The sequence below is a fragment of the Podarcis muralis genome, chromosome 3, assembly GCF_964188315.1.
Source record: "Podarcis muralis chromosome 3, rPodMur119.hap1.1, whole genome shotgun sequence".
Lineage (NCBI taxonomy): Eukaryota > Metazoa > Chordata > Lepidosauria > Squamata > Lacertidae > Podarcis > Podarcis muralis.
This window is the reverse complement of record NC_135657.1, coordinates 11,963,283-11,983,288: the sequence shown is the minus strand read 5'-3', so window position 1 is coordinate 11,983,288 and position 20,006 is coordinate 11,963,283. Positions and strand designations below refer to the sequence as shown.

The 20,006-nt window shown below is 45.3% G+C and overlaps 1 protein-coding gene across 6 annotated transcripts in view; it reads right to left on the bottom strand.

The window, feature by feature from the left end:
* The window catches only part of RTN4 (reticulon 4), a 63,522-nt gene that overhangs the window by 13,715 nt on the left and 29,801 nt on the right, over window positions 1–20,006 (bottom strand). For 4 of the 6 annotated variants that reach the window (XM_028725099.2, XM_028725097.2, XM_028725101.2 and 1 more), the window contains 2 exons: window positions 6,663–6,870; window positions 880–1,018 (listed from right to left, as the gene is read on the bottom strand). In XM_028725099.2, coding sequence (XP_028580932.2) covers window positions 880–1,018; window positions 6,663–6,870 — 347 coding nt within the window. Of the gene's footprint in view, window positions 1–879; window positions 1,019–6,662; window positions 6,871–9,886; window positions 10,028–14,859; window positions 15,053–20,006 lie in introns of those variants that run through there. The other 2 variants (XM_028725103.2, XM_028725104.2) reach the window with 2 other exon arrangements.

The following is a 20,006-nucleotide window of genomic DNA, read 5'->3' as shown; positions in this document are numbered from 1 at the left end:
TAAAAAGGCAGAAGACCAGCTCTAAAGCAGCCTTGCTCAACTGGGAAGGGGCACTGATAAAGATGGGACTAGGAATTCAGGCGCAAGACAAATATCAAAAATACTAGATGCTGTTGTGTGGGTGCCCCCCCCAAAGAAATTATGATGCAAACCATGGCAGTTCCATCTTAAATAACTAGTATGGAAGCATCCCAAGTCTCCTGCTTCTGGCCCAATAGTCAATTAATATAGACGAACCTTGCTTATAAAGCAACAAATTTCAAACATGCCTGCCTAATTTAAGAATAGGCATAAATACTGAAGAAGAAGAAGAATTTGGATTTGATACCCCGCTTTATCACTACCCTAAGGAGTCTCAAAGCAGCTAACAATCTCCTTTCCCTTCCTCCCCCACAACAAACACTCTGTGAGGTGAATGGGGCTGAGAGACTTCAGAGAAGTGTGACTGGCCCAAGGTCACCCAGCAGCTCCATGTGGAGGAGCGGAGACGCGAACCCGGTTCACCAGATTACGAGTCCACCGCTCTTAACCACTACACCAAGGGAACTGAAATCCAAATAGGCCCACATACCCCCGGTGGTCGTTAGAACCTCTAACGTGTGGGTGGGGAACTTGTTGACCTCCATGTGTTGCTAGACTACAACTCCCATCACCCCTTCTGGCTGGGGCTGATGGGAGCTGGAGTCCCACCAACATCCAAAGCAAGGGCACAGTTCGCCATCCCTGCCCTAAAACCATACAGCCACATCCCTGCCCGCCTCACATGCTTTACTGCATTTGACAAACACCAGATGTTCCTTCAGGTCAACCTGGACGAGATTCCCTCCCCTCCTGCAAGTATATACTCTGGAAAGGTTGAAAATAATGGAAGTCTCTTACCTTTAGCGAATCCACCAAGTCATCCACTAGGAAGAGGCGTCTGAGCTCCTTAACTGTGTTGTTGAAGTGGCCAAGCACCATATGGCTGTATTTTTGCACAAGCTCCTCAGACACAGCGACATCTTTATCCAAGTAAGCCCTAAAAGAGGGAAAGCGCCGTTCATAACATTCGACTTGGCAGCACGAGATTCTTGGAGCTCTCCAAGCTCTCAGCCAGAGCACAATGGAGAAACAATGGGGAAGGTCATGCTGCTCAAGAATTGTACAGATGGACAAAGACCCAGGCGTGAGGCGCTCTATAATTTATTCACAGCAGTGAAGCTGCCGCGCTTAAAACCCCAGGTTTTTCCAAGAACTGGCACAATTAGTTCATTAAACTGCACTTAAATGGTAGAAGCAAATGTCTGGCCACTTAAAGCAGGTAAACAAAAGGTAAATAAATAAATAAGACTGTGCCTTTTTGCACATGGAAAGGCAGGCTTGGCAACTAAAATCAAATGTCCTTTTGGCTAGATATAACTGGAGATGATGTCCTACTCAGTCCAAAGAAGAGCCTTTGTTTTGAAACAAAAAAAAAACACAACACGCCCACAGCTTCACTGCATTAAGCAAACCCATTTCCCAGAATATCGCAACCCTCAAAGTTCTACTTTCGTCCCGCTAACCTCTTGCCAATCAGCCCAACATATTTTAAATATTTTTAAAGAGGAAATAAATACTTCATCCCAGCCCAGCCCTTCAAAATTGCCTCTGGGGGTTAGGAGAGCATTTAGCAAGCTAAAATGTTCACCCTGTTAGAACCACCACTTTAGCACAATGTCAAATTCCTCCCATTTTCATAGGCGCCGACTCCATGGGGCTTGAGGGGGCCCGAGCCCCCTCAAAAATTCGTTTGGGGGGGCTCTGCCCCCCCAATAATCTCCGGCGCCCCTCCAGCAGAGCGCCATCGTCGCCCCTCCCCCAGCCCAAAATGCACAGGGAGGGGCGGGCTGCATGCCTCCTGCCCTCCCTCCCGAGCAAAAGCTCCACCCAATTTCCTTTGGAGCTGATTAATAGGCGCAGCACGCTCTCCCCTATTCGCTCACGAGGAGGCGGCGCCACTTTATTTGCATATTCATGAGCTTATTTATTATTCATGAGCTTTCCCGCCGCCCCCCCAATATTTTTTATAAGTCCGCGTCCCTGCCCATTTTATCCTATTTGCAGAAATGTGGCACCCTTGAAGTTTTCAAGATGCTTCTTAGACAGGCATGTAGCATCTGCCGATTCTGCTTGCACGATGCTTTCTTGTCGTGAAAGGTACCTGATTTTAAAGCTACTGCAAGTTTCACAACTGCCCAATTCAAAAGTGGTGGCATTGCTTTTGAGATGGTTCAGTGTTGGCTGTGTGGGTTCCAAAACTACTCAAATGGCCAAAGATTATGAAATTATTGATATACCATACCAATGCAATATAGTGTAATGAAACATTACTGTACCGAAGTGCATTGTGAAATTATGATAAATGCCTTAGGATCTAAACCTACCTGGGTAAACATGTAGAAGAAGAAGAAGAAGAGTTTGGATTTGATATCCCGCCTTTCACTCCCCTTCAGGAGTCTCAAAGCGGCTAACATTCTCCTTTCCCTTCCTCCCCCACAACAAACACTCTGTGAGGTGAGTGGGGCTGAGAGACTTCAAAGAAGTGTGACTGGCCCAAGGTCACCCAGCAGCTGCATGTGGAGGAGCGGGGAATCGAACCCGGTTCCCCAGATTACGAGACTACCGCTCTTAACCACTACACCACACTGGCTCTCAAAGTAGTAGTAGGAAAGAAAAAAAGTAATCTTTTCTTTTCTTTTTTGCACTAATGTGCATAATTTTTATTATGGAGATCTGCAAGACTGTTGGTATGTGGAGAAGGGCACAAACCAGCATGCATTGTGAAGAAAGCTAGGTGTCTGGTAAGCCATCTTCCAATGGATTAGACTCCTAAGTTAGCATTGAGTAAATCTGTTGCTCTGTCAACCTTTAATTGCTTCCATTAAAACGGGGCTGGCTGGGAGCTTTACAAATAACTTAAGCATAAACCTTTGCTCTAAAGAGTTTTACAGCCCAGAGATAGGAGGTCAGGGAAGGGGAGGAAGCAAATTTGCATGCTGATCAGCAGGAGCCGCTGTATGGCAAGCAACCCAAGGGACACAGTGAGCACAAGGGTGGCAGGGTGGTGGTCATCTGTCATGGATGCTTTAGCTGGGATTCCTGCATTAGAATCATAGAATCATAGAGTTGGAATAGACCACAAGGGCCATCGAGTCCAACCCCCTGCCAAGCAGGAAACACCATCAGAGCACTCCTGACATATGGTTGTCAAGCCTCTGCTTAAAGACCTCCAAAGAAGGAGACTCCACCACACTCCTTGGCAGCAAATCCCACTGTCGAACAGCTCTTATTGCAGGGGGATGGACTAGATGTCCCTTCCAATTCTTCACTTCTATGATTCTATGACCATAGATGATGTATGGAAGTGAGAGCAGGACCATAAAGAAGGCTGATCGCGGAAGAATTGATGCTTTTGAATTATGGTGCTGGAGGAGACTCTTGAGAGTCCCAGGGACAGCAAAAAGATCAAACCTATCCATTCTTAAGGAAATCAGCCCTGAGTGCTCCCTGGAAGGACAGATCCTGAAGCTGAGGCTCCAATACTTTGGCCACCTCATGAGAAGACAAGACTCCCTGGAAAAGACCCTGATGTTGGGGAAGATGGAGGGCACAAGGAGAAGGGGACGACAGGGGACTAGATGGTTGGACAGTGTTCTCGAAGCTACCAGCATGAGTTTGACCAAACTGCGGGAGGCAGTGGAAGACAGGAGTGCCTGGCGTGCTCTGGTCCATGGGGTCACGAAGAGTCGGACATGACTAAACGACTAAACAACCATGACCATAGCTATCTCCCTCTGCGCATAACGGGGGAAGATATTCAACTAATAGCTGATGTGTCAGCTTACACGTCAACTAACATATAAGCCCAATGCTGAAGCACAGAATACCAACATGGTGACAACTCCTGTACATAGACAGGAACTTTCTCCATTTTCAGCGCCAGCTGAAGACATTCCTCTTCCAACAAGCCTTCAAACATCTTTATTCCAACTGTTCTGGATCTGAATCAATATTGTTGTTTTAAACTGTTTTTTTTTTAAAAAAAATATTTATAGTAGTTGTTATTGTTTTAATATTGTTTTTATATGCAATTGTTTCTACCTGCTTTAATATACTGTGTGCCATTATATCCTTTAGAGATGCCTTGTGTGGAGTGATTCATGAATGAAACAAATAATTGCACAGGCTTCCCATTTGCTTCCAGGCCAATTCAGGGTGCTGGCACTGCTCCTCTGTGAGCCTGCCTGCTCACAGGCAGGTTTAACATACTGAAGGACATTGTCCTCTTTCTATGCTCCTCCCAATATAAACATGCAGATGGAGACAGACCTAACCCTGCTTTAAGTCGCTTACATACTGTCCTCTTTTGTATATTATTTACTACAAAGCTCAGTGACTAAGCTCTTTAGCAACGAAACGTCGGATTACCAGAACGACGTCTGAGCACTGGTATAACACAAGTGGACTCTTTATTACTGCGTTTGCAATTGTTCAAGATAAAATATATTTTGGAAAGAGACGAAATGAGCACTGAACCACTGATATATGACAAGTGGACTCTTTAATTACTGTGTTTGCAATTGTTTAAGATAAAACCTATTTGGGAAAGAAACTACTTTTGCCATTTTTTTATGGACGTTTAGTGTTTGTTTACAGATAGTTGCCTTGGTGATATTATCTTGTGTCCATTGCAGTAGTCGTTGTATCATCAACCTGTTCGTTGTTTCAACTGCTATTTAAGTTTATCAGCTCAGGCCCTGCTCTGCATCCTTCCCAAAGTCTTCAAAGGTACCACCAAGGCATCCAAAGGCAGATAGGTAACATTTAAACCCTGCAATTCAGTGCCAACACTAAAATCATGGCACTCCAGTGAAGCAAACCGGCAGCGTTCTACATGCACCTAAGATTACTCAAACAACAGGAGCTGCTACCTGCAAGACTACTCCATGCCAAAGCCCAGGAAGGCTGAAAAGGAACTAGGGCTTATCCACACTTACCTTTCCTCTGCGCTTTCCAGGCATGACCCGCAATTTAAAGCTCTCTGAGTGCCCCTTTTATTTGCTCCAGAGCTTTCCCTGCAAAAACCCGCTCTTTAAAGCTCAGTCGGAGCAAATGTCAATCCAAGGGAAACCCAAATTGGTGTTTGTTCCAAGACTATGGTTAGCCCAGTGAAGACACCAAAGCAAAATAGAAGGAAGATCACAGATATGTGCACAACTGATACATAGGGGAGCCTACTGAGACTATCCCTGAATAGAAAAGGAGTGGGAGGTTGTTGTTGTTGTTGTTGTTGTTGTTGTTGTTGTTGTTGTTGTTGTTAGCTAGAAATCTCCACTCAAGGGTCAGTTTAGCTAGACCCTAGTGACTGGCTTAGGGAAGCCACTACTACCCAACCTCCCTATCTTTAAAATGGGATTAAATGGCCCTGCTCTACATTAATGTTATAATTATCCTTTGCAGAATGCAAGCTTGGCCAACCATGGTGTGTGAAAGAGACGTGTTTGCATTTGCAGGAGGACAGCTAGAGGTACTTTTTTGGGGGTAGCGAGAGACCCTAGTGCCTCTACATGCGAACCTTGATTGCACAGCCAATGAAGCTTACAGACTCCTTGTTAAAACCGTGTTTATGGAAGACAATCTTACTCGGCTATGAGTGATTGCCAAAGAAGAAGAAGAAGAAGATCATCATCATAAGACCACAGGAAGCAGCCTTATGCTGAGTAAGATCATTAGTCCACCTTGCTCAGTACTTCTATACTGACTAGCAGAGCCTCTCCAGGATTTCAGACAGGATTCTCTCACAGCCCCCAGAATGGTACCCATGACCTCCTGCATGCAAAGCAGATGTTCTAGCATTGAGCTACAAGGGTACATGGCAACTAGTGTCGGGCATCAGGACAGCTAGAAGGACTTTTTCAGTAGAGATTATCAGTGGGTCGCTTAATTTTGTCAATGTGAGATGTTTAGGTTAGTTACTTGTTTATATGGCTATTTGAACGTTGTTTTATGCCTTGCGCCTATTAGTGAATTTTGTAGGTTATTGATGAGAGCTGCCTCAAGCAAGGATTCCTACGGATATGTGGTATTACAAATGAACTAGTGGTGGTAAAGCCATGGTTTTCCCAGTAGTGATGTATGGAAGTGAGAGCTGGACCATAAAGAAGGCTGATCGCCGAAGAATTGATGCTTTTGAATTATGGTGCTGGAGGAGACTCCTGAGAGTCCCACGGACTGCAAGAAGATCAAACGCATCCATTCTTAAGGAAATCAGCCCTGAGTGCTCACTGGAAGGACAGATCGTGAAGCTGAGGCTCCAGTACTTTGGACACCTCATGAGAAGAGAAGACTCCCTGGAGAAGACACTGGTGCTGGGAAAGATGGAGGGCACAAGGAGAAAGGGATGACAGAGGATGAGATGTTTTCGAGGTTACCAGCATGAGTTTGACCAAACTGCGGGAGGTAGTGGAGGACAGAGGTGCCTGGCGTGCTCTGGTCCATGGGGTCACAAAGAGTCAGAAACGACTAAACAACAACAACAACAAGTGGTGGTAAGGGCAAAACAAAGTCTTGCTTGGAGGGGAGTGTACAACCTCACATCCTCTCCCCTTAACAACTGATTGTGGGTAGGGTGACACACTCACCTAAATGGGTGGCCTTCCTCGGACTTCTGGATTGCCTGGATAACTCCCTTGTATATCCTAAAACTGATGGTCACAGACAGGAGGACCAAGGCAATGTACGCGACCACACTCACAATACTGAACACCGTTAATGACAGCAGCAGGAACAAGCTGGCTCCAAACACCACGCCCGTCTTCTTAACGTCTCGCCAGTAAAGGAGGTCAACAACTAGAGAGATTTAAAGAGAAAGGAGATTAGAAGACATTGTCAAAACAATATAGCCCCAACTTTTTCCCCCACACACAAACACACAATGTATATATGAATGCACTTCTAACACACATGCATAGATAAAAACACACTCATGCATCGAACGTTGGTGATTTTCCCACGGAAATTTAGTACGTGTGTGGTGTCGAACACCACGATGGCTCAGAAAAGTTAATAGATCCTGTTTAAGTGGAAGTCAGAATAACAGTACAGGGCTTGCTTTTCCTCATATGCCGCTGCGATAACAGACAAGCCCCCACCAGGCCTGGAGTATAATTTCTCTCTCACCTGCTCCTTCAGGAAGAGACCACTTGGCCCCAGGTGAGCAGAAGGAGGAGAACGCACTTGCCATCACAGCAATATAAGTTGTCTCTTGTTATGGGTTTGGTGAAGGCAGAAAGCACAGTGCAGTGATGCTCATTTGGGTTTGAGGTTCCCAGGAATCGGAATAAGCAGGCTGGCACTAGCAGTGTACGGATGGGGTTTTCAAAACTGCTTTTCTCAAGAACAAGGCTGCTTTCCTCTCCTACCAGCACAACAGGTTTCCATCGTCAAGGCCAAAATACAATGGATACAATTTCCAACAGGTCTTATCTCACAGGGGCAGACAGAAATATATTAGCGACAACACCCTTGTGCAAAATACGGTGTAAGGAAGAGGGTGCTCTGTTTGCATATGGGAAAAGCCAGGTCTAAACCCACTCACCAAATCATGAAGCCCTCCATGAGTTGTGGCAAACAGAACCTTGGACAGGGGAAACTGCAGTTCAAATCTCACATGCAGTCATGGCACTCACTCTGTAGTCTTCCCTACCTAAGAGGTCACAGCTGGGCTGTTCTATGGGCTAATACACAGTTCTAGGCTCTTGGGAAGAGTTGTGGAACACAAATGTAACAAAGAAATCTGCAAACCATATTTTGGCATATTGAATACAACATTCCTACCACTTTATTCTCTTCCACTGCAACAGCATACAGTTGTGATATACCCCAGAGTATAGAATGTAGTATGGAATGCCACATTGGATATTAAATTCAGGAATCATGTACCCCAGGGACAGGCCCTTGGGTACATTTGTATTTTTGAACCACAGGCACCACTCCCTCTGGCCACCCCCGAAACAATGAAACAGAAGTCATGCATAGGCTCATTTCACTTTTCCAGACAATCTTGAGTAAAAGTCGGACCCAGTAGAATTAAATTGAGCCTTGCAAAGTGCATAGGGCTGAAAGAGGAACTGGGAAAGAGTGCCACTGCTGGCTCTCTGTGTGTCACAGCAGTATCATAAATTATGCTTCTGTTTTGTTTTTCTTGTCAACGTGTAAAAGTATCAGTGATATCCCAACCACATTTGGCCACAGTTAAAGGAAAGCCTCAAATATTGGAATCCTTCCATTATTTAAATTAGGCAGTGTTTAAAGGAACAGGTCCAATTTTCTCCAGAGGATTCTGTCACACTGAGTATTTTGTTTCTGTTTATTAAAAATGTTTCTGTGCCACCATGTCTAGAACTCCTCCCCAATGCTAATAATGACTGAAAACAATTGTATAACGAAAGCCAAACCAATGAACTCAACATAGTTTTAAAAATAATAATAAACCACAACAGCAAACACACCATAGGACCAGCTTGCATGCAAACCAAAAGCCTTTCAAAGACACCTTTGCCTTGACAGGTGACCCAGTTGTAGATGACTTTTTATTTTTGCAAAGTGAGGAATGCATACACTCCTAACAGTATGGAAGCCATATAAACAGGAGCCTCAAGAACCAGAACATCGGCGTCTGGCTGCCTTAGAGGGCTGATTCCAAACACAACTGGTCGACAAATTAACTCGGGAAAATACGGAGGGAGCCAATGGCTGTGTTTGGACACAACACTAAACTGAGTTCTACATGACAAGAGCTGCAGCCTGTGGCTGCCCTTAAATAAGCCAGCTTCAGAAACCATAGTTTGAAGTTAGCTCGTTTGAAACTGACCATAATTAGTGACGAACCACAATCCCAGGTTCCAATAAAACGAACAGAGATTAAAGGAAACTGAAAGTAGTCCATGCCAAAATCCTCCTCTGGGTTGTGCGGGAGATAGGGAGGGGAAGAGCGAGAAACCTGAGACTGGCTGCAGCTTACTTCTGTAACGTGAAACCATGGTTTAGTATTATGTCTGAAAGCAGTCACTGAGTGCCTTGAACCAGTATGTGTGTGTGTATATATATGTGGTTTGTTTTTTCTGCCATTATCTCCTATAGCTTAAGTCACAAATCCCAAAATACAAGCCTGTGTGTGTGTGTGTGCGCTGTGCATAAACATTTAAACCTGGGATTTTTATTTTTTAGGTTTTTTATTTGAACAATTACAACACTACAGTCGTTTTCTAGGTCACAACTGGTACAGTTCTTGAGTAATACGTACAAGATAAACTGCCTTTTGCTTCCTTTTAAAATGAAAGCCAAACGTATCCACTGGCAGAGACACACAGAAGGGTATTCTGAACAGCCACCTGCCCAGAGGCAAACGCATTTCAAATGTGAAGGATCTACAATTTCTGCCCTTCAAAGAACAAAACAAAAGAACCCAGGCCTATTCCAAAGCAAATGTCTGACTACATTTGGTAAGCACAAGGACTGTCACTTGGTGAATCTAAAAATAGCAGTGCTAGCACAGTGCCTCGCATACACAGCTCATCCAGTTACAATTTTCCCTTTGCTTTTAATGCAACTGTCTGGATAAGTCAGAGCTCTGCAGTCTTCCTATTAAAACCTTTTTTTTAAAAAAACAAACCACTGCACAACTCTGGAATGCCACTGCAGCTGCTGCACAAATAAGGATTCTGTGTCTATCCTGAACATTCTCCCCTCCGCTAGAGAATTAAATAAAATGCACACCGAACCACACCGTCTCTTGAGCGCAAACCAAGCAATAAATGCAAGAGCTCGCAGCAACGCAAGCCTCGACACCACAACGCATACTCACCACTTCTGGCATCCATCTTGCCAGGGCTGACTGCATGCACTCAGATTTTGCACAGCTGACTAGCAAACCTTCCCACTTCCTGCTAGGGCACTGAAAGGTCATCTGATATATGCAACTGCCTGCAGCCTCGCTGATACACAGTTAGGAACACCCCAGGCTACCACACAGTATTTTAAGCCCTCGTCCAATGGCCGTTTCCCCTGTAATTCCTTGGAATGCAGAACATATGTTTGCAGCTATATGCTACGTTCTACATTTAGATTTCAGACAGAGGCAGCTACGGTAGTCAAACGGCATTCCTTTAAAAACGGGGCAGGTGGAAACCACATAAAAGGTATATATATTTGAGGAGAAAGAGGTTGTAACACCGTCCGTATGCTCTTCTTCTTGTTTAATTCTTTGAATGGTGTTTAAGAGAAGCAAATATATTGCTACAGGGTTGCAATTGCAGTGTTGTTTTGGAGCTCCACATCTGACAAGAGTGCATCAGGATGGGAACTGGGAACCCACTTGGTAAAGAGTGGACGTTTTGCAGCTTTTAAACAAGCGTTTTTTGGTAGCTCTTAAGACAGTAAAAAGGGGTGTTCTTTTTCTTCATACACAGGCAAATTTCTATGAAAGGTGTGCTAACCAACCAACATTTTTCTCCTTTCCTTCTTGAGAATCTGGAGAATACTACAGATCACGAATTCATTTCTAATAACCTGAAGATATTGATGTTTTAAGAACAGGCTAATAACCTTTTTGTTCTTTTGTTGTACACCGCTTTGGATCCATTTGCTGGGAAAGCGTGTATAAATGTTTAAGTAAACAAAAACAAATAAACCTAGGAATTTTTTTCGGTTGTGCAGCAAATCGCCAGAACTTCAAGGTGAAGAACATGAGGAGCAATCTATCCACCGAGCAGGAATATATCCACAAAGCAATATATCCTTCCAAGTGCAAGCACAGACTCTATGACCAAGCGTGGTCTTGCCTCATGCGCCTTGGCAAAGAGGCAGAGCTATACTAGGGACTACCCTCCAAATGAAAATAGCATTGGAGGGGCTGCATTCTCAGGACAATAAGTAGTAAGGGAGAGGCAGGGTTCAACTGTGCAACTATGGGCTCCTTGATGCAGCTATTTACATTTTCTTTTTTTAAAAAAAATCCATGCTAATGGCATCCGTCCAATTAATGCCATGCCTAATTTGGCCCTACAGCTTTTTTGCATGGAAACTCTTGAAATTCACATTCTCCTCTTTGGCCAGGGAGTGGAGCTCTGCATGCACAGAGCACGGATGCACGGGCGCATCTTGTGGCAGAAAAGAAGAGGAAGCTGCTCTCTTTGCACAGCCCTTTGGATCTTGTCGGACAGGTGTCCCCCGCCTATCACCCAAGCCTAAAACATTAGCCAAACAAAACACAGCTGGGGAATCGGGCGCAGCGCCAGCTTCTCTTAAAAATATACTTTTGGCTCGGGAATGTGGGCCAGAGAGAGAGAGAGAGGTGCTGGTGCAACACCTGTTTGGATCCAAAGTTATCTCTGGGGCGTCACCAGAGTATCCACGCAACACAGGAATGCCCCTCTTCCTCGCAACCCCTTCATGCAGGGGCTTCAGTTTCAAGAGGCTATTTACCAAAGCTTCACTTGCACCAGATTAAGTGCAGCTCTTTTTAGGAAACTTTGGGGGGGGTGAAGTGAAGGGGGGAGTATGGTGGGAAGTGAGAGAAAGAGGGAAGAAGAGGACTACAGTGGTACCTAAGGTTACATACGCTTCAGGTTACATATGCTTCAGGTTACACACTCCGCTAACCCAGAAATAGTGCTTCAGGTTAAGAACTTTGCTTCAGGATAAGAACAGAAATCGGGCTCCGGCGGCACAACAGCAGCAGGAGACCCCATTAGCTAAAGTGGTGCTTCAGGTTAAGAACAGTTTCAGGTTAAGTACGGACCTCCGGAACGAATTAAGTACTTAACCCGAGGTACCACTGCACTAAAGAGCAGGGAAAGAGGACTACTACAGACATCAAGGTTATGATAGCTTTAAAGAAGCGGGGGTCAATTATATCAGGTATGGGGAATGGTTTCCAAACTCTCCTCTGCATGGACCACCTGACAGACCACTGAGGGTCTTGGCGGACCACCTATCGAATTTTCTGCCTGTTGCAGCAATTGCAATGCGCTGTGCTAATTGCTGTAGGGGTTCCCATTGTGTCTGTGTTGCTTTCTTTTATTTCTTACACATTCTGTGTTTTATTGCGGCTGGAATAAATGCAAAACATGCAATACAATAAAAAGGGGCAAGAAAATACAATTTAAAATTAATACGAATATGTAACGCAGAGGATGTGCCTTCTCTCTCATCTTCAGGCGTGTTGTGGGCCACCTGAATGAAGCTGGGCACCACTGGTGGTCCACAGACCACAGTTTGGAGACCCCTGAGTTAGGACAATAGAACTATTATTTGCTATTTATCAAACAATTACTTGTCCCGGGTGTTAATCCAGTCTCTTAATCTCAGGGCCACGGGTTTGAGCCAAACGCTGGGTAAAAGAAGTGCTTTTTTTCTGTAAAAAAAATGTTTAGGGGTACTCTTGTTTTCCTACTCATATTGAAACACTTCCTCTCAATGAAGCCAAACTTAGATTCACAAAATATTTAGGGGCATGTGTACCCCTGTGTCCCCCCAGAAAAAAAACACTGGGTAAAAGATTCCTGCATTGTAGGTGGGTGGAGTAGATGGTCTTCGTGGTCACTTCCAACTCTACAATTCTACAATTCTATCTGGGAGTTTCCACCCCATATACCAGCTCTGAATTATGCAGCCAAGTAATCAAAAGGACTGTCTTAATGCTCATGATAAAAAAACTTCGAAAGAGGGTCCTTCTCCTTTAGGGGGTGGGGAAAGATGGGGATATCATAAGCTGCTGATTTTAGACTTGTACACCACTGGTAAGGTAATTTCATTAATTCCCAACAAGGCTTCCTTGTGAGGAAGTGTGTGGGGAAATATTGCAACCTGTGTGTGTCTGTACTGAGAAGCGCCTAAAGTAACCCATTTTAATCCTCCTCCTTTCTCTAGTGTAGCTGACGAAGCTACCTCTTTGCAGCAAGGTGTTCACCCACGTAGTAACCAAGGACACTGCTACCTCTGTTAGTCAACAAACCATCCAACTTAGTGTTTGCCAACCTGATGCCCTTCCCTGTGTTTTGGACTACAGGTCCCATCAGCTGTGCTGGCTGGGGCTGATGGGAGTTGTGATCCAAAAAATAATAATCTGGAAAGCACCAGGTGGCCAAAGCCTGGTCTAAGGCCTCATTTGGTCTTCAAACAAAATGGCGGCCATGGCAATGGAAGTCAAAAGGGGGAAAACGTTTGTAAAGTGCTGAAAGGGGTAAGGAGGTTGGCTTTAAGCTCTCTACAGATGGCAGCTTGCATGATTTCAGAACTAAATCAGAAATGGAGGAGGAAGCATCACAGAGAAATGGGAAATGGCAGCCCCTTAACTGAGCTACGCCACCCTGCTGGCCTTACTAAGCCTGCTTCTGCCATTTGGACTGGTGAGGATCAACACAATCCCCACGAAGTTTATGTGTGTCATATGCGCTGGATCTGAGCATGGGAAATCCCCCCTCTGGGTAAGTCTTAAACGGAAAACAAAAGCTTCCTACCTCATTAGAACGACGCAATTTTAATCCGCCACCCAATGTAACCCTTACTTTCCAAGACTGGGATCACATACGTCACCAAAAGGGAAGTAACAGCATGCATACATACAATTTGTTGGTCACTGCAAGCTTGGCACATGTGAGGGAGAGCGTGCCAAAGCCTAGCAGAGCAAGCAACAGTGGGCTGTAGGGACCAATAGCTTGACTCTGCATAAAACAGCTTAATATGCATCCATCCACACTTGGCGACGCCAAACACTTCAAGAGTTGGAGGGGAGATCATGGCTGAAGCAAATTCTGAAAGCAACGTACATACATAAGCTTTTGAAACACACAACTGTGGACCTTGGACTCTGTATCAGACTGGCTGGGTTGCCCCATCATCGCACACCCAACCCCTTTAAGAAAAGTATTGTTTTTGGATAGCTGGATTATAAGCTGGGGGGAGGGAGGGGAAGAGAAAGAGAGCCTGTTTTGTTCTACTGGCACAACCCAAAGCTTAAATGTGCTGCACAGACTTAAAATTCTTACAGTTTCACAACACAGAGATTACAAAGAACGGCGGCTGCAGGGGCAAAGGTCAACCGTTTTAACTATAGGTACTTATTTTATCCCAGCGTGCTTCGGATTGGCAATGCCGGTTTTGCAATTAAAAGCAAGGCAAACAGTTTTGTAAGTCATGGGAACCCACAACCCCAATATCAAACATTAAGACAACCGACTAAAAATAGCGTCACAAAGCGAGGAACGAGAGAGGCTGTGAAAAAAACAAGGGAGACTTGAAACTGTATTGCTGGACTCTGCTTTGTAAAAGGACGGCACTGTATCCAGAGGTGAAAGCCCATTAATTTAGCAAATTACATTACGTTAACCACTAGCAGCATTCGTTGGGTTGATTTTTTTATTATTAGAAAAGCTCCTCTCTCTCTCTCTCTCTCTCTCTCTCTCTCTCTCTCTCTCTCTCTCTCTGAGCCAGCACATCAGCTAAATGGAAGCTGGCCCTGACATTTGTACAACCAGGACATACCAAAGGCAAGCTGTCCTGTGCCGTCAGATGGCAGGACTTAATCCACTAAAACATTCAGAGCGTCAGGCAAATGACCCTTCCCCCGCCCCACGCTCCCCCATATTTAGATATTCCTCATCGCTGATCTTCTGAAGGACTCCCCACCCTCCATGCTCTTGCCATTAGCCCTCATGCCCATTCCTAGAAAAACTGCTCCTCTAGAGAAGAACGCACACTATAAGCCTCTTTTGTACAGGGGGCAGCCCACAGCATCGTTAAAAGCTTAAAAAGAATTGACAGTAAAATTGCAAATACCCTTATCCTTCCAATTGCTCGGCTGGCTGTCCATCTCTCTTCACAATGGATCTGCCCCTCCAGCTGGGATTATCAATTATGCATACCAATGGAAAGGGTGCAGTTGGAGAAATAAAGCAGCCGACAGATGACACATCAGGCTTCCTCCAGCAGAGGTCTGCAGTCTCTTGCCTGCTGCACGGCTGCTGCAGGACTTAAGTCACCTGACTGTCTTCTGGGTGTGGAGAAGACTGACGCAGTGCAATCTGTAACTAGGCTACTGATATTCCCCGCGCTAATTCCTCGCTTCAATCTGCTTACCGTGGCAACCGTTTGCTTGCTGCCCGTACCAAAAACGGGATGGGGAGGGCAGGGGGAAAGAGACTTGACGATGCAAGACAGAAACACACACACACACACACACACACACACACACACACAGCTTTTTAACACTGTGTATATCCAAATAACTGGTGGGTTGCTAGATCGTTATCGCACCAGGGCAAGGAGGTCTTACAGGCAGCAAGAAAGGACCCAAGGTTAAAATAATACATGGTCTAAATGAAAATTTAAGCCCAGTAAATGCATGCAGGCAAATAATACAGTCATACCTCGGGTTAAAGACGCTTCAGGTTGAGCGTTTTCAGGTTGCGTCCCACGGCGACCCAGAAGTAACGGAACGGGTTACTTCCGGGTTTCGTCACTCGTGCATGCGCAGACGCTCAAAATGGCATCACGCGCATGCGCAGAAGCGACAAATTGCGGCCCGCGCACACACAGATGCAGGTTGCGTTCTGCTCAGGTTGCGAACGGAACAGATCCTGTTCGAAACCAGAGGTACCACTGTACATCTATGTACAGCATTTCAAGTATTCAAAATACTTAACCATAGTTACCACCTCCCTGTAAGGTGGGCCCTGCAGCGATTAGCCTAAGCCAAGTGTGGTGAGCCTTTGACCCTGCAGATGTTCCTGAACTACAGCTTCCCTTCAGCCTTAGCAAGCATGGTTGAAGGCTAGAGATGATGGGAGTTGCAACTCAGTCACATCTGGCGGGCCAAGGGTTCCCCACACCTGGTCAAAGCCCATGGAGTGAGTTCAGGACAGAGGTGAAATATGCCCTGGGGGACTTGCTCCATTGCAAACTATTCTTACGCTGCATCAGCTTTCAGCCTTTGCAGGTATTTTACAGACGCTTGATTGCTGACTGGCGTATGGCATGGATCAATTTCCAGGTTCTATTTTTATTTTTTTAAGTACTTTTGACTATGTCGATGCTAACATTGCAGGGAGCCGAATTTTTGGCTGCTGTGTACCTAAGCCAGCCACTTTAAAATGGATTTCTTTTTTTAAAGTAGAACTGGTCAGCCTGCTGCTCCTTCTTAAAAGTACAGACCACAATTTGGCTTGCCACCACTCCAAGCAGTTTGGAAGGATTTGCAGAGCACGCCAGCCAATCCTCAATTTGTGCTTGCGATAAGTTTTTCCGATGGCAATACGCAGGGCTTTTGGTTTGCTTTGTCTTAAAATCCAGCCCCACCAGCATTTATCTGAACTGACACCATGAATTTCCTGGTTCAATATCTAGAGTTGGGATATACCGGAAGCCACGACAGCAAAGCCACGCCAGTGCTGCAGCAGTGCACGGCACTGCGCCAGCAGTGTGGGCAGGTTCCCAAGTGCAGTGCAGTGACTTAGAACTGGAGGGCAAGCGTCTAGTCCTCCTGGCTGCTGCAGAGAAAAGCCTGGAAGTGTGACTAATGGCAAAGCTCAGCACTTACTTCTGCCAAGAAAAAGTAGAGGTTTTGCACAGGTTACAGAACTGGGCAGATTCACATTTTACTCAGCTAGAGAAAAGGGAAGGAGCTAACAAGAATACAGTCATACCTCGGGTTACAGCCGCTTCAGGTTGCGTCTTTTTGGGTTGCGGACCACCGAAACCTGGAAGTACTGGAATGGGTTACAGTGGTACCTCGCAAGACGAATGCCTCGCAAGACAAAAAACTCGCTAGACGAAAGGTTTTTCCGTTTTCGAGTTGCCTTGCAAGACGAATTTCCCTATGGGCTTGCTTCGCAAGACGAAAACGTCTCGCGACTTTGTTTCCTTTGTCTAAATAATAATTCGCAAGATGAAAAATTCGCTAGACGACAAAACTTGCGGAACGAATTAATTTCGTCTTGCGGGGCACCACTGTACTTTCAGGTTTCGGTGGTCGCGCATGTGCAGAAGTACTAAATCGCGCTTTGCGCACGTGCAGAAGCGCCGAATTGCAACCGGACGTGGGTTGTGAACACTGTGGGTTACAAACATGCATCATGCACAGATCATGTTCGCAACCCAAGCATCTACTGTATTGAAGTTGCATGCCATAGCTAGTTGGGTCCTGCATCCGCCACCATGTATCAGGGATTGACTACTATACATTTTCAACCCTATCCTCAAACTAGAATTTACAAGGGTTGTAGATGCCACACGCAGCACAAAAAACAGAAATTTGCATAACACTTGTGCAGAACCATGCAATATTCAGCAGTAATTTTTGTTATGTTGCCTTAATTTGATTGGGGGTTGGGGTTGGGGTCCCCCCCCCATTTTTTGCAATATTCATGGCTTACCAGGTTTCCAGAATTCTTCATAGAATTGCAGAGCTGGAAGGGCCCACAAGGGTCATCTAGTCCAACCCTCTGGAAGGCAGGATAACCTTTCACCCAAGGGTGGGGGGCTTGAGCAAGGAAGAGGAGAAGACAGGCAACGAACCAAGGCAACAGTAAGGAGAGGTTGAACTAGATGACCCTTGGGGTCCCTTCCAACTTTACGATTCTATGAATGCAGAGGTGAAAAAGCATGTGCACACAAATGAACCCTACACTGGTGTAAAAGCCTTGTCCCCAGGGGCATCTTTGGTGGGTTCTACTTGCCAACATGTGAAAGCCTAGAGCCCAGAACATAACGAAGTTTGAAAAACTCTACCTTTATGATTAATTTTCTAATCATCCGCTCAGTTCTTTAGACGCTTGCAAAATTAAGAATGGAAAGGAACCTATGATTCTTTGTGACTAGTGGGGCCAGTATATTCCCGGATGTGGCTATACTACCATGTGGTTGTTGTTGTTGTTTAGTCGTTTCCGACTCTTCGTGACCCCATGGACCAGAGCACGCCAGGCACCTCTGTCCTCCACTACCTCCCGCAGTTTGGTCAAACTCATGCTGGTAGCTTTGAGAACACTGTCTAACCATCTCGTCCTCTGTTGTCCCCTTCTCCTTGTGCCCTCCATCTTTCCCAGCATCAGAGTCATTTCCAGGGAGTCTTGGGGGTTTGGGCAATTAAAAGCAGGTCCATATAGTTAAAGCTATGGTTTTTCCAGTAGTGATGTATGGAAGTGAGAGCTGGACCATGTAGAAGGGTGATCGCCGAAGAATTGATGCTTTTGAATTATGGTGCTGGAGGAGACTCTTGAGAGTCCCATGGACTGCAAGAAGATCAAACCTCTCCATTCTGAAGGAAATCAGCCCTGAGTGCTCACTGAAAGGACAGATCCTGAAGCTGAGGCTCCAATACTTTGGCTACCTCATGAGAAGAGAAGACTCCCTGGAAAAGACCCTGATGTTGGGAAAGATGGATGGCACAAGGAGAAGGGGACGACAGAGGATGAGATGGTTGGACAGCGTTCTCAAAGCTACCAGCATGAGTTTGACCAAACTGCAGGAGGCAGTGGAAGACAGGAGTGCCTGGCATGCTCTGGTCCATGGGGTCATGAAGAGTCAGACACGACTAAACAACGACAAGCATCTTTGTGGGTTATTCTTTCCCTGATGGGGTTTCTTAGCTGTTAAAAATTGCCTCAGGACCAGGGCTGGCCCAAGACATTTTGGCACCTGAGGCGAACCACAAAATGGCATCCCCCAAAGGAAGAAGCGGGGAGTGAAGATCTACATCAGGAACAAGAGCTGTTGATTCTGCTGCCCAAGGCAGTTGTCTCACCTTGCCTCATTGGTGGGCCGGCGCTGCTCAGGACCAAGTGGTTGTAGAGCTATCCAGGACAGAATGAACACCACTTATCTATGATACAGTTGCCACCATCGTATGACATGTGCAAAAGTGTCAAAGATGTCTTAAAATGGGGGTAACCAATTTGGTGCACTCCTGATGTTGCTGGACATCAACTTCCATCATGCTTGACCATTAGCCATCTGGAAGGCATCACACTGGCTTCACACTGCCTTAAAATATATCCTGTTATTTGCTAATTGTCCAAATATCACAATGGGAATTTACTAAGATGCTTAACTCTAGTACAGTGGTACATCAGGTTAAGTACTTAATTCGTTCCGGAGGTCCGTTATTAACCTGAAACTGTTCTTAACCTGAAGCACCACTTTAGCCAATGGGGCCTCCTGTTGCCGCCGTGCCACCAGAGCACAATTTCTGTTCTCATCCTGAAGCAAAGTTCTTAACCCGAGGTACTATTTCTGGGTTAGCGGAGTCTGTAACCTGAAGCGGATGTAACCCGAGGTACCACTGTATTTAAAATGAAATAAAAAACTCCAGAAGAGGACTTGGGAGCCATCAAACAGCATATAAACTCTGTGATAAATGAGTAAAATAAAAAGGTTACAGAAGTAACAACACTTCATAGCTGTCAAACTTTTGCAAGTGTAAAATACAATTGCGGAGAGTACTTTTTCGCTTCGCAAACACTAGGTGGCTGCAGTGCTCTGCTTTCGGTCTTGGGAATATTCTCAAGATACAAAGCTGCATTAAGACGGCTCTTGTGGATACATTTGTCTTTTCAAATACAGTAAAAGCAAGCTCTTGGCAGGAGAACAGCATTAATAGTGCAGAATCAGCAAAGCCGCTTTTTTATGAACGACATTACAGAAGTGAGGCAGGCTTGTAAATCGGTACTTTTGGGGGGCGATTAAGAATTACCTATTGACTACCAAGCAGAGAAGCTCCAACGAAAGTTGATGCATTTTTTAAATTTTAGGCAAGATCAGCCATGACCATGAGTACCGTATTTTTCGCTCTGTAAGACGCACCTAGTTTTTGGAGGAGGAAAACAAGAAAAAAAATTATTCTGAATCTCATAAGTCAGAACAACAAGAGGGATCGCTATGCAGTGAAAGCAGTGATCCCTCTTGCTGTTCTGGCTTCTATGATAGCTGCG